A 15,976-nucleotide genomic window follows, 5' to 3' on the forward strand; every position below is an offset into this window, starting at 1 on the left:
CAAAACACGTCAAACATGTCACCATCATGTCACCTGTGTGACTCTGTGCTGCTGAAGGCCACTAAATACTGACATTTCCAAAACTGAAGGAGGGCGGTCAAAGACCCATGGACTTGGTAAGAAGAGACTTGTTCCCCCCCAAGTCTATCAAGTGAAGATGATAGCTTGTCACTGTGGGGCAGAAACCTCATACTGTATCTCTGCATTTCAACATTTTGTGTGTTTGTTTTTTTTCTTCGCATATTAACGCACCTATACTTCATCACACAAGAGTGTTGCACAACAGTGCTGAAAATAGCTGATATACGCAGGGCCGGCGCGTCCATACAGGCGACCTAGGCGACCGCCTAGAGCGGCAGTTTGGAGAGGCGGCAAAAAGTGTTGGCCAAAAAAGACTTATGCAAGTAAAACCATTCAGTACCAAATAAACCACCATCAGTGCTGCAGTTTTCCCCGGACCGGAGTAGCTTGCCTAGAGTGGCAATTGGGTGTGTGCACCGGTCCTGGATATACGAGCTTACAACGAGTCGAGCGAGGTGCGACGGCAGTGGTGGAAAAAGTACTCAAATGTTTTACTTAAGTAAAAGTATCAATACTGCTCTGTAGAAGTACTCTGTTACAAGTAAAAGTCCGGAATTCTAAATTTACTTGAGTAAAAGTACAGAAGTATTGGCATCAAAATGTACTTAAAGTACCAAAAGTAAAAGTACAAAAATGTTTGAAAATAGCCGATCTACAAGCTCACAACGCGTCGCAAAGCGACGCGTTGTGAGCTTGTAGATCGGCTATTTTCAAATAGCCTAGGTATAAAATAGGGCTAAAGTGGTTAATGTATGTTTCGTAATATCATAATTTATATCTGAAAAGTAACTAGTAACTAAAGTTTTCAAGTAATTGTAGTGGAGTAAAAGTACAATATTTGCCTCTGAGATGTAGTGGAGTAGAAGTAAAAGTATTGGAAATTGGAAATACTCAAGTAAAGTACACAACTCAAAATTGTACTTAAGTACAGTACTTAAGTAAATGTACTTAGTTACTTTCCACCACTGTGCGACGGTGACGCACTGTGTGACCTTGCAGATCGGCTGTTTTCACTATTCTAAGAACATTTTAAATAATAATAAAAAAGGAAGGGTTTTTGGAGATACAAGATTTCCGCCCGACAACAGCGGTCCTTTTTCCTTTCCCTGTCAGGAGTGAGCTCCACACTCAGACGGCACTCCTCGTTGTAATTACTGCACTGTGTGATTAGGGCTGTGCCAATGGGACATGGCATCGCACTTCAGCGGATGTAGGTTCAGGTTATGCCTAACCATCTAATATATATATATACCTTATATATACATGACGCAGCTAACACACTGTGTTTTCAGTGATTACGATAGAGGGCGCTCTTCTGCAACCTGTGATGATCCTGGGACTTCAGAAGAAGAATACACACGTTATCAGATTTATAAAAAAATATTTTATTTCTGATTATCTTTTCCCAGATTGCGTTTTTGGTGAAAACAAGCCACATTCAACTGCCGATAACTGAAGAACGGAAGATCGCAGTTACAAAATGTATTTTCGGGGAGATAGAAGAAACCCCCCCCCCCCCCCCCCACAGACATCTGCTGTTTACATCTTCTTAGTTTTTTTTTGTTTTTTAAGTTCTGAGGGTCTCAGAAGATTTGTAAACACACTGGCGGATGAATTAATTAATTAATCCCCGGCCGTCAATGTGTTAACCGGAGTCCTTCAGGGGTCTATATCTAAACTTCATCTTTTTCCTCCCCAACTACAAGATGCAATTTAGATAGCATGTTAAATATTTAAACAGATGCTACAGGTTCATTGATTACCTGACGTCCTGTAGTTTGTAGTGGACACTACAACTGTGAGTTCTCATATTACAAAAGTAACGTTACGTTCATGTATCAGAACATTATATCCATGTGCTGCTTCAGCCTGTTTTTTTTATAACGGAGATCTCTGAGTCTGTCTGTGTCCCTTTTATGCCCACATACTATCACATCATAGTATCACGTCATAGTATCAGGCATGCAAACAGCCCCGAGGTGAAAAAGGTGACAACATGTTGTTTTCTTTCGGGTCATGTGTCACACAATTGCCCTATTTGGGTTCAAAAAGGTGACTGTAGCTGAAAAGTGACACTTTTGCATGTCTGTAGTATATAGTATCCTCGGTACTACAGCGGGTCAAGGACGGGTACAACTCACCCTCACACACGGGGCAGCATTCCCCGGGAGGCGTGTATTGCCGCGGGCAACGCAGAGTCGCACACTGGGCATGGTAGCAGTTGGCCACGCCCCCTTGGCAGCGGCAAAAGCGGCAGGCGTCCAATTGGAAGAGCTCTCCTTCGCCGTGCTCCGCCCCGCCAAACACACACACCGACTTGGTGTCTGGAAGGGAAGAGAGGACACGAGGATAAACATCACATAATTATGACGGCCACTTGTTCTCCAGTTCTTGTTACTTATAGGCTTGACCAGAGGGTTGAAATGTCATCTAGATAGCATATTATTATTATGGCAGGGGTCTTCAACCTTTTCAGACCAAGGACCCCCTTAACTGAGAGAGAGATGAAGCAGGGACCCCCACTATATTTTACATAAAATCGTGTTGCAGATTAAAGCTTTTCATAGATGTTGGATTCATGTTAATGTGTATTTTCAGACATTTAACGACTTAAACCGTCAATACTTAGTAAACTTTCACTCTGTACTTGGTCTGCTCTTTTTTCCCCTCTTTGCCGAAAACAGCCGATCTACAAGCTCACAACGCCTCGCAGCGCGGCGAACGGCCTTTTTGCGTGTAGTTGAAGGCAAGAGGGCGGGGGCCGGGTGGGGAGAGAGCCTGGCGACGCGAGCTATGTTAGTGCACTGAGTGGCAGTTGGGGCAAACGCAGTCACCACAACATCATTTACGATTCTGTGCCTATCGGTACATAACTCGGACGGCGCTTAGTCGACTAGCAGACCATCGGCCGGTCGTCGCGGGCACTCGCGCCTGGAGGCGCTCGGGCGCGACTCCTCGGCCTCAAGGTCTGCTGGGTCGGCGCGCCTCCGTCATGGTCCAAAACTATACTTTATCGACGAAAAAAAGTAGTCTGCGGTTGTTTAAAAAAGTACTGTCCCAACCGAAGTCGAACCCAGACTCTCAGTGACAATGGATTTAGAGTCTAATGATTAGCGAGGTACACCACTGAGGCTGGTGCTGAAATTGGGTATTCGGGCTGTATTAGAATGGGACGTCCTAACTCTTCTAATGTAGAGGAAAGAAGTCCCCGCCCCTTCGGGGCGAGGCTTCCCCCAACCAAATGCAAAAGGGCTGTTCAATTCAATTCAATTCAATTTTATTAAAGTGTCAAATCACAATCGCAATTGTTCCAGGGACCCCCTAGAAGCAAAGACTTGCGTTACAAATGTTCGCTTTAAACATATCTATATTCAAAGATTCGCACAACTCTTCACGATTAAAACAAAAAAATGCAGATCTACAAGCTCATAGCGCGGCACAGATATTGTTAAATTATGTGTACTTTTTCTGTAAAGCACTTGTGCTTTATTCTTGCTCTGTAAAACACTTTGAGCTGAATTTCATGTCATCAAAAGTTTATAATTGTCATCTATCCAAGTATAACTTTGCTCCAATGATATTAGCACGTTGACTCAATGGAATACCGTGCAAGCTGTCCATAATAGCAAACAATACTATGTTTTTACATTCTATCCCATCTTTTTTGGCCCAATTCCCCGTTTGGTTATTAACTAGAATAGTTAAGTTAAGGCTTTCATTATGGATGGCAGGGTCTTTGTTTTACAGACATGTGTTTGACCCCTCAGGGCACGACGGTCATCAGGAATGAGAGAAAGCTCTCGTTTGAATTGTAACTGACCTCCATGGTGTGTGTATATATATATATATATATATATATATATACATATATATATACACACACAGTATATAATTCTGATAATGATGCACTTTGCGGTTTGCATTCAACAATTTTAACGGACTCCACAGAGGTCCAAAACATCACCCGACGGCACAGCCCAAGGTGCTTTTCTCAATTATTTGTGAACTGCTCAAGCCCCAACATCCAACAGAAAATAGCAGATCAACAAGCTCACAACCGAGTTCGCGAACCACTGCTTTAAGATATGGTTTTGTGTGTCTTTGTTTCTGAATCTTTGTTTCTGAGGTCGTGCTGACAGATTTACACACGCACGCACACGCACGCACGCACACGCACGCACGCACGCACGCACACGCACACACACACACACACACACACACACACACACACACACACACACACACACACACACACACACCTGGCAGGCATACAAAAGAAGCTCAGTTCAGTTGTGACTTGTGAAGAACTTAACCCATTAAGACCGGGAACGCATCTGTGTAACCACTTTGACCATTATTTTTAGATATATAAGCTCATAGCTTGTAGATCTGCTGTTATTTTTTTTAAATCATGGAAATTTGTGCAAATCTTCATATATATAGTTTTTTAAAGCGAACATTTTTAACTCAGATCTTCTGGGGGGTCCTTGACATGAAAAAAGTTTGAGAACCACTGATATTATAGCAACATAATAACATTTCAAAAACTGTTAGGATTTAGAAGACATTTGTAGAATCCCCTAGAAGCAAATATTTGAGTTAAAAACGTTCGCTTTAAAAAACATATATTAAAAAATTACACATTTTCACGATTTTTCCCAAAATAGCAGATCTACAAGCTCATAGCGCGGCACTCGGTGCCGCGTTATGAGCTTGTATATCTGCTATTTTTTTGAAATAGCCAAATACATTTTAAAGCATGACGCAGATGCGTTCCCGGTCTTAAGGGGTTAATTAGACGGTGCTGGTGTAAATAATGAACTCTGCAGCTCATTATGTGTACATTTTGAAGTGTTCAGGTCAGACGGTTCTACACACAGCCTGATGATGAGGAGTACATAAACAGAACAGAGAAACCCCGCCATTGTACCCATGACTGTCTGTCTGCTACATCGGGCTAAAAACCTCTCATCTCCATATTTTGACTTTTTGTGTTGTTTTATTTTGTCAATTAACGCCCTACTTGATCATACTACAGCGTCACACAAAAAATAGTAGATATACAAGCTCGCAAGGCGCGTTTTGAGCTTGTAGATCTGTAACTTTTGCTATTTTGGAATTTGAATCCTGTAAAGTAAGAGTTTTTTGGACATAATAGGTTTCCAGCCGACTAGACAACGTTGTGCTATACGATGAAGAAGACACTGAAGCTGGACGTATGAACGGAGCATTCATTCATTCATTCATTTCTGATGACCACTGTTCACTCAGAATGGAAATGGTCAAGATGATGAAGACTGACTTTTTTCCCTGAGGGGCTAAAGACATATAACTGGAAAACAAAGACCCTGCCATCCATCCATAATGAAAACCTTACTTAACGGTTCTAGTTAATAACCAAACGGGCAATTGGGAATTAAAAATAACAAGTATGTTTGCTATTATGGACAGCTTAACCATAAATAACTCATCGTCAGTGAATTTATTAAAGACAATAACCTGGACTTTTCTTACAGAAACCCGGCAAAAAAACCCTGGACTATCTATCATTAAAGAAAGCAACACCCCCTTACTCATACATGGACACTTGGATGGGAAAATTGGCGGTGGAATTGCTGTCATCCACCGCCATGAAATAAAAACAACTCCAATTCCTCAACCTGCTCCCTGGACCCCCGCCCCACCACCCTCCTTAAGGACTGCCTCCCCACTCTCTCCCGACTCATCACCAAAACTGTTAACACCACCTTAGCGCCTCCCAGGGCTCGGTGCTTAGCGCCTCCCCAGGGCTCGGTGCTTGGCCCTCTCCTGTTTATTCTTTACATTCTCCCCCTCAGAAAGATCCATCGCCGCCATGGCCTCCATTTTCACTGCTATACGCCGATGACACACAGCTCAACCTCCCCTACAAAACCATAACTGCTACCACCCACTCCACCCTCACCACCTGCCTGACTGACAGGAAAACCTGGATGCAAATAAACTTCCTGAAACTTAACTACAATAAAGTCCTCATTATTGGTCCAGATGCCCTCACCCGCTCCACTCATAACTTCTCCCTGAACATTGATGGCGCCATTATCACCCCCTCGACCTAAGTCCGCAACCTTGGTGTCATCCTGGATTCCACCCTCTCCTTCCAGTCCTAGGGATGGGTATTGGCAACAATCTCACGATACGATACGTATCACGATACTTGGGTCACGATACGATTATATTGCGATACGCATCACGATACTTGGGTCGTATCACGATATTGGGATATATTGCGATATATTGCGAGATATTGCGATATATTGTGATATATACATATATCACAACTACATATTGTTTATATATACACTACATATTGAGTAGCTGCAGATCTGTGATAGGTTCTTTGAATGTTTTTCATAAAGCCTGTATCTGAAAAAGCAAAACAAAAAAAAATAGCGATATTAATACTGGAGTATCGATACAGTATCGCGAAATAAAATATTGCGATATATCGTGATATCGATAATATTGCCCATCCCTATCCAGTCCCACGTCAACCAGATTACAAAAACAGCCTTCTTTCACCTCCAAAACATCGCCCGTCTCCATCCCACACTCTCCCACTCTGCAGAGACACTGATCCATGCCTTCATCACATCCAGACTCCACTACTGCAACAGCCTCCTCTACGGTGCCACCTCCAAAGTTATAAAAAAAACGTCAACATGTGCAGAACTCTGCTGCCCGCCTCCTCACCAGAACCCCAATGCCAACCTCCTGGAAATGCCCCAAAATAAATAAAAAAAACACCTGGGGTGACAGGGCTTTTTCAGCGTAGGCCCCTGCCTTTGGAACCCACTCCCACCTCACATCAAAGCCGCCCCCCCACCCTTGCCGTGTTCAAAACCCACTTTTTCAGACTTGCTTTCCCCGCCTCAAAGCTCCCTTTCTGCCTTTTAGTCTACAGACCATGGGCACACACATGGAAACAGACACAACCATCTCTCTCACACACACACACACACACACACACACACACACACACACACACACACACACACACACACACACACACACACACACACACACACACACACACACACACACACACACACACACACACACACGATGGAATCGGCCTTTCCCCAGTATCCATAGCAACAAAAGGTGCAAAATTCACCTTTCAACTGGTGCTTGATATAATGGCGCAGTGACGCACACGCACACACACACACACACACACACACACACACACACACACACACACACACACACACACACACACACAGCCATTAACTCCCCGGTCCTCAGCGGTGCAGGTTAAAGGTGTTCTATTATGCTCATTTCTAGCTAATATATATATATATATATATATATATATATTATTTTTAAATCATTCTGGGAATCTAGTGGAGAGGGATTTGCATGATTCACAGTTTATGCAGCTCCTCACTTCATTTCCTGTCTGAAACAAGCCTTATTAAATCAGTGATGCTCAACCTTTGGAATTTAAAGGACCCCCAGGTTTGATATGCATTAGGCCTACGGATACACATTTGACCCCCGCATTTGACACCTCATGAGAGCGTACACATGGAACCAAATGCACCCGTAAAGGCAGTAGTTTTCCAACCTTTTCAGGCCGAGGACCCCCAAATTGATGGCCGCCGACCCTCATATGACCCTCATCTCACCCTCAATGAAAGAATCTGTCATTTTAGATTTCTTTGGCTATTCAAAAATAGCAGATATACAAGCTCATAGCGGGGCACCGAGTGCCCCGCTATGAGCTTGTAGATCTGCTATTTTTGGAAAAGTCGTGAACATTTTTAACTCAAATCTTGGCTTCTGGGGGATTCTACAAATGTCTTCTAAATCCTAACAGTTTTTTGAAAAAAACGTATGCTGCTATAATATCAGTGGTTCTCAAACTTTTTTCATGTCACAGACCACCCACAATGATAAGTAATTGGCAGCGGAACCCCATCTCAAAACATGTTGTTCAAGGGACCCCCCCCCCAGAAGCAAATATTTGAGTTAAAAAATGTTTGCTTAAAAAATAATACATATACTCAAAGATTTACACACATTTTCATGATTTAAAAAAAAAATAGCAGATCTGCAAGCTCATAGTGCGGCACTGATCAGCCCAGGTTTAGAAGGTTTGGGGATAAAGCAAAGAGAGGCGAGGTTAGGATGGTTTGGACGTATGCAGAGGAGAGATGATGTGGTATACATTGGGAGAAGGATGCTGAAGATGGAGCTGCCAGGTAAGAGGAGAAGAGGACGGCCAAAGAGGAGGTTCGTGGATGCGGTGAGAGAGAGACGACATGCAGGTGACATGGAGTCACCGAGGAGGAAGACGCAGAAAACCAGACGGAAACGGATGATCAGCTGTGGCAACCCTGATGTGAATTACCCGGGAAAAAAAAGATTATCCATAAAAATGCAATAGCTGCAGCCCTACACTATATACAGTCATATACTGTAAAAAAATAATGGACAAAGCAACGCCATTGGTTTCTACAGACCGTAAATGAAGACGATTGTTCAGCAATTTCAAATCCGCCATCTTTCTATATCGCGTCATATCCTGCACAATAAAACCAGACCAGTGTTGGTTAGGTAGCTTGTCAATCAAGAGCGGGGGGGCGGGGAATGATTGCTATTGGTTGTGTAGCTTGTCAATCAAATCGTCCCGCGCCCTTCCTAGAGCATGCCCTTCTGTATCGTCAATTTTAAAATAAAATGGGACCATAATTTACCAAAAACGCATATCATGATGATTGAATGAAGACTTTAAACTAGCGACTGGAAGCATATAGTATTTATGACCATGTTTATTAAGGTGAGAAAATCAAGTCTAAAGTTCGTCAAAAACTCACCCGCTTTGCATTGAGAGAAATTCTTTCGGACACCAGCAGGGTGTAAAAACAGCTAAACTACAGGCCCATTCATATGAAACTGTAACTTGAACTCACTTCCTATATGGACTCACTTTCAGAACAGGAAGCTCGCACCCTTGTATACACAGTACACTGTACCGAAGTAGTAGGGAGTAGAAGTCGAGTTTCCAGTTTCCATCCCAAACAGACACCGCCAGCTCGTGCTTTGATTTAAATGTACTGCAGGTATACGCGTTTCTTTGATTCCAATACACTCAGGTATGTTTCTTTTATGCCTGGAGGAACAGCAGCGTTTGTCCTGTTCAATGAAGGGCTTTAACCCACTGAGACCAGGAACGCGGTCTGTGTAACCACATTATTTTATACCTTGGCTATTCAAAAATAGTAGATATACAAGCTCATAGCGCGGCACCGAGTGCCGCACTATGAGCTTGTAGATCTGCTATTTTTGAAAAGTTGTGCAAATCTTTGAATATATATATATATTTTGAAGGCAAACATTTGTAACTCAAATCTTATGGCTTCTGGGGATTCTACAAATGTCTTCTAAATCGTAACAGTTTTTTTGAAACATTATATGCCATTATATTTGCGGTTCTCAAACCTTTTCCATGTCAAGGACCTCCCAAATGTATATGTATTTGCACACATTTTCAAGATTGTTTAAAAAAATAAATAATAGCAGATCTACAAGCAAGAAACAAGAAACCTTTAAAAATGACACAGACGCGTTCCCGGGTCTGAATGGGTTAAGTTGTGCCAGCGCTGGGGGTGCCATTCGTCCCCCCCCCCCCCCCCCCCCGATGCCTCATTCTCCCGGCTCTTTGGATTTCACGCCTGGGTGATGTCATTACCATGCAATCCATTCCGTCTCCGGGCCCTGCCTGCCTGCCTTGTCTCGTCAGACTAGCGGGCTGTGCTGAAAGAGCCAGAGCATCAAGGCGGGGTGTGGGATTTCACCGTCGCCGCTGTTGCAAAGCCTTCCTCGACGCCGCTGTGCTTTTTTGCTTATCCCTTTAAAGACCGGGAACGCATCTCTATGTCATTTTTAGGATTTATTTGGCTATTCAAAAAATAGCAGATATACAAGCTCGTAGCGCGGTACCGAGTGCCGCGCTACAAGCTTGTAGATCTGCTATTTTTTGAAAAATCGTGAAAATCGGTGCAGATCTTTGAATATATACATTTTTAAAGCGAACATTTTTTAAACTCTGTTACAACTTCTGGGGGTCCCTGGAACAAAATATATTTTGATATGGGGGTCCACGGCCAAATATACATATCATTTTTGATAACCACTGATATTATAGCAACATAGGTATTCTTTTCTCTAAAAACTGTAAAGATTTAGAAGACATTTGTAGAATCCCCCCAGAAGCAAAGATTTGAGTTACAAATGTTCACTTTAAAACATTATATAGTCAAAGATTTGCAATATTTCCCCACGATAATTTCCCCACAATCTACAAGCTCATAGCGTAGCACTCGGTGCCGCGCTACGAGCTTGTAGATCTGCTATTTTTTTAATAGCCAAATAAATCTAAACATGTCACACAGATGCGTTCCCCGGTCTCAATGGGTTATGCAACAAGCTCCATAATACCCTGTGTGTGTCAATCCCGCTACAAAGCTTTAGAGTTGAAATACACTGCGTTTGCTCGGAAATGGGATCCGAGGCCCATGTTGGGAGACGGGGGGGGGGGGGGGATGTTGGTTTTTAAATCGTTCTTACTTGTAGTTTTGTTCTGTAGTCGTCAACGCGCGACAATTCAATGGATTGTCTGTGAACACAACTAGGGGTTGGGAACCAGACAGTGAGGAAGCCGGAATCGTTACTTCGGCCAATCGGCCTAATACATGCAGGGGTCTTCAACGTTTTCAGGCCAAGGACCCCCTAGCTGAGAGAGAGATGAAGCAGGGACCCCCTCTATATCGTATAAAATTGTGTTTCAGATGATTTTTTTTTTGTTTACATGGTCTGCTCTTTTTTCCCCTCTACACCTATGCCTCTATGCCCCAAAAATAGATCTCACAAGAGCTTGTAGATCTGCTATTTTTGGCCAAAGTTCTCTTCAGAAAAGGGATGCTAGGGTTCAAGTGGTAAAAGGTAAAAGGTAAAATAAAAAATCATATCACACAAAGATTTGGCGGACCCACTGTAGTAACTTTGAGGACCCCCTAGGGGTCCAGGACCCCGTGTTGAAGACCCCTGGCCTAATACATATCATTTTGGGGGACACCTTGACATGGAAAAGTTGGAGCACCACTGATATAGCAACATACTGGTAGGATTTAGAACGTTCTTTTAGATATGCATTTGGCCCACGGATCCCCCCCCCAGCAAAGATTTGAGTTACAAATGTTCACTTTAAAGATTTGCACAAATTTTCCACGATTTTTCAAAAATCGCTATGAGCTTGTAGATCTGCTATTTTTTGAATAGCCAAATGAAGCAGAAACCTCTTATATCCATTACTTAACGTTTCGTGTTTTTTTTGTGTAAATTTACGCTCTACAACATCACACAAAAATATTTTTATCTTATTATATTATATTAATATTAAATTAATGGCAATATTATTTTTGTAACTTATGGTTTGTTTGTACTTTGTATTTTTGTGTGGGCTGGAGGGAGAAACAAGGCTAACAGATAAAGCTATACATATGAAGTAACAAGGGTCTCACTCACTAAACCGTGAACAATCCTGAAACCAGTGTTAATTTTGACAGCAAATTCTTTAGTCCATAGTCTTTTGAATGAAATTCCATAGTCATCTGAAAAGTTTTAGTTTTAGTCTAGTTTTAGTTGACTAAATATCATGATGTTTTAGTCCAGGGGTCTTCAACCTTTTCAGGCCAAGGACCCCCTAATCTGAGTTCCCATAAGTTTTCGCCAGCTCTCGCATACAAACGGGAGGGGCGAGGAAACTTCTGGGCCAAAGCCCTGGTATTTGTGGGCGGGATGTAACTTACGCTCAGAATCAGAGTGGACACGCCTCTTACCGGTCTGAGAGCTGTGCAACTCGTCTAAACCATAGAGTTAAAAATAATAGAGAGGGCACCCGAAATCCCCTCCCATCCACTTGCATTGAGTTGCTCACTCAGCGCATGAAGCGAATTCACCCTTTCTTCCGGGTTGGAAAGTGTGATGGGCGTAGCCTATTTGGGGCCACTGTGATACGTTCTGCGTCACAGAAGTGACGCGTTTTACGTCACAGAGGTGCGCGGTCCCGTGCGCAAGCTTGTGCGCACGCTCGTGAGTCGAGCCATTGGTCGAAACAGTTTTCGCTCGTACATTGTACATTGTACAGTACACAACAATGGCGGCCGCAATTTCTCAAGGAGAAATTGCTTTCCCGTCGCTCCTATTTACATGCAACACCCACTGCATGTGGATCTTAACTAGGTACAGACTCAGTGAGCACAGTCTTGCGATCGAGAAAGGTCGTCACAGGCAGACCTGTATCCCGAGAGAAGACAGACTATGCACCCACTGCACACAAAATGAAGTGGAAACCGAGCTACACTTCCTAACCGTCTGTCCATTGTACCAAGACATCAGAGACACATACTTCCCACAGATTACAACCACACACGGAGATTTTGAAAACATGACCAATGACAAAAAACTCCCATATCTGCTGGGCGAAGTACAACAATGTGCAAACACAGCAGCAAGATTTGTGAGTTGCTGTGATAGGAGAAGGATATCAAACGGAACACAACCACCCTAAAGACTAATCATTGTGTATATTCCGGCACTATACCTGCACCCATGCACCCAGTGATCTTGGTACATAGAAATTGATCTATTGAAGATTCTGACTTTCAAATGTACATATTTTTTGTTTTGATTGTATTGCTGTATTGTTGTATTGTGCTTTGGCAATGTAAACGTATGTTTTCTCATGCCAATAAAGCCCTTTGAATTGAAAAAAATTAATTGGATCCCGCCCCCTTTTCTTCATTGGCTGTTGATTTGAATCAGAACGCAGTGGCCGAGCCCCTGCTGTCCAGGCTCTGAGGCGAAGTCTCCCAGACTAAGGACCCCCTAACTGAGAGAGAGATGAAGCAGGGACCCCCACTATATATTACATACAATTGTGTTGCAGATTAAAGCTTTTCATAGATGTTGGATTCGTGTTAACGCTGCGAGTCATAGATGTTGGATTCATGTTAACGCTGCGAGGCGTTGTGACCTTGTAGATCGTCTATTTTCGGCTAAAGTTGTCCTTAGAATAGGGATGCTATAGGGTTTAAGTGGTTAATGTAAAACAGAGATTTGGTGGACCCCCTGTAGCAACTCTGAGGACCCCCTAGGGGTCCAGGACCGCCTGTTGAAGACCCCTGTTTTAGTCAACGAAAGCTACAGCTGATTTAGGCGACACCATTTTATTTTGTCGGGCCGTGATGGCGTTGTAATGCCCGATTTATACCGGCCCCCACGCATATTATATGTAAAGCAACTTTGAGTACTTAGAAAAGCACTATATAAATCTCAGGTATTATTATTATTATTATTATTATTACACACCAACAAGTACAACGAGCCTCCACTCAGACCTCTATTTATTTCCAGGCTGACCTTTAGGCCCACATGGGAGCGTTTGTTTACACGGACTAGAGAGCTGCTATGCTAGCCGGGAGGGGATGAAGGAGCAGAGAAATTGCCTCTTTAATATTTGATTGTGATAACTTCATCAGGAATTCACTGTGGAGCGCACACACGCACACACACACACACACACACACACACGCACATACACACGCACGCACGCACGCACGCACGCACGCACGCACGCACGCACGCACGCACGCACGCACGCACGCACGCACGCACGCACGCACGCACGCACGCACGCACGCACAACCGTAAAGTTAAACTGACTCATCCAGTGGTAGCAGTAGGCTTGCAAATCGACTTTAACCACTTAAACCCCTGAAGTCTTTTCCGTCAAAACCAAATCTCTTCGCCGAAAATAGACGATCTACAGCACTATTCGATGAATTGAGTACAAAGGACCCCAATGGAAACAAGCCATAGTGCCCATTTCTTGGGTTTAAAATCCAAAAGCAGACCTTGTATTGAACTGTACTTCCCTGTGCTTGTCTTTGCAAACTGTTAATAAAGTATTCAATCGATCAAATCAATCAATCAATCAATCACTGTCTGGCAGAAAACGTTATCTCCATATTTATTATTTTATTATAATGTTTCTTTCATGAATTAACCCATTAAGACCTGAGGCGATACTTAAGAATGTTTTCTAAATCCGAACGTTTTTTTGAAAAAGAAATCTAAAAATATTTTTTTGAAAACAATAAAAAAAAAAAAACTTTAAAGATTTTTCAAAAATAGCAGATCTACAAGCTCATAGTGCGGCACTCGGTGCCGCGCTATGAGCTTGTATATCCGCTATTTTTGAATAGCCAAAGAAATCTAAAGTGACACAGATGCGTTCCAGGTCTTAATGGGTTAAAGCAGTACTATGTCACTTTTTTTGTATGAATAAAATAAAAATGTGTCCAATATAAATTTGAATCCTGAAAAGTGACACGTTTTGGACAGTGTATACGTTGTCCGAACGACGGCCACAAAATATACAATATATAGAGTGAAAAGGAGACAATCCAAAAAGCTACAAGCGAGCTTGTAGATCTGATCTGCTTGTAGAGACAGTATAGATGTGGACTTCCAGAGCTTTGTGGCTGACAGCAACGATACATCCATGAAGACATTGAGTTTGTAATGTTTACTAAAGAGGACAGTGGGTTCAGAGAGAGAGAGAGAGAGAGAGAGAGAGAGAGAGAGAGAGAGAGAGAGAGAGAGAGAGAGAGAGAGAGAGAAACAAACAAACGACAGGCTTTGAAAAAGAGGGAGGGAGTTCCCTTCGCTTCTGTATGCCTGGGGCATTTCTCTCTCTCTCTGGCTTTTCCATGCGTCCTTGAGGTGTGCAAACATGACTTAGTGTGGAGCTGCATTGTGTGACTGTGTGTGTGTGTGTGTGTGTGTGTGTGTGCGTGTGTGTGTGTGTGCGTGTGCGCGTGTGCGTGTGTGTACGTATGCAGTGGTGTAAAGTAACAAAGAACATTTACTCAAGTACTGTACTTACATACAATTTTGAGTATTTACAATTGTCTATACTTTTACTTCTACTCCACTACATCTCAGAGGCAAATATTGTACTTTTACTCCACTACAATTATTTTTACTTAAACTTTAGTTACTAGTTACTTTGCAAAAAATATATTATTACATTATAAAACCCACAATAACCACTTTAGCCTTATTGTATACATAGGCTATTTGAAAATAGCAAATCTACAAGCTCACAACGCGTCGCATCGCGACGCGTTGTGAGCTTGTAGATCGGCTTGTAGATCGGCTTGTAGATCGGCTATGTATGTGTGTGTGTGCGTGTCTGTATATGTGTGTATATGTGTGCGTGTGTGTGCGCGCGTGTGCGTCTCTGTTCTCCCTCTCTCTCCTCTCTCGCCCCGGCCTTGTGTGTGTGAAGTGCTGCATGCGATTGGACTTAGTTCAGATCATGTAACCGTGGCAACAGATGATGCTGAGTCTACTACTTCTCTTCTAATCCTATAAAGGACGCTGGGCTGGCACAGCAGAGCACAGCACAGGGTGTATTGGTGTTTGTGCCATTAGAATGGAGCCACAGCTAATTGGATCTCCAGCTCCAATTTGCAATCAGAGCTATTCAATCCCAAGGGTCTATATAGCACCAGCTCTCTCTCTCTCTCTCTCTCTCCTCCTCCTTTGTTCCACTTATATGGAACGGAACGCTCCTCCTCCTCCTCCTCCTCCTCCTCCTCCTCTGATATATATCGTTGCTGTTGAAGCAGAAACCTCTTATCTCCATATTCTTTGACTTTTTGTGTTTTTCTTGTAAGTTAATCCATTATTAAGCCCGGGAACGCATCTGTGTCATTTTCAAGATTACTTTGGCTATTCAAAAAATAGCAGATCTACAAGCTCAAAGCGTGGCACCAAGTGC

The 15,976-nt window shown here is 42.9% G+C and overlaps 1 protein-coding gene across 1 annotated transcript in view; it reads right to left on the minus strand.

Annotated features, from left to right (window-relative positions):
- The window catches only part of crim1 (cysteine rich transmembrane BMP regulator 1 (chordin-like)), a gene marked incomplete at its 5' end in the record, with an annotated part of 124,327 nt that overhangs the window by 71,986 nt on the left and 36,365 nt on the right, over nt 1–15,976 (minus strand). The window contains one exon of the mRNA XM_080413513.1: nt 2,223–2,405. Coding sequence (XP_080269639.1) covers nt 2,223–2,405 — 183 coding nt within the window. The remainder of the gene's footprint in view (nt 1–2,222; nt 2,406–15,976) is intronic.

This window comes from Gymnoscopelus braueri, assembly GCF_963280865.1.
Source record: "Gymnoscopelus braueri genome assembly, chromosome: 19".
NCBI lineage: Eukaryota > Metazoa > Chordata > Actinopteri > Myctophiformes > Myctophidae > Gymnoscopelus > Gymnoscopelus braueri.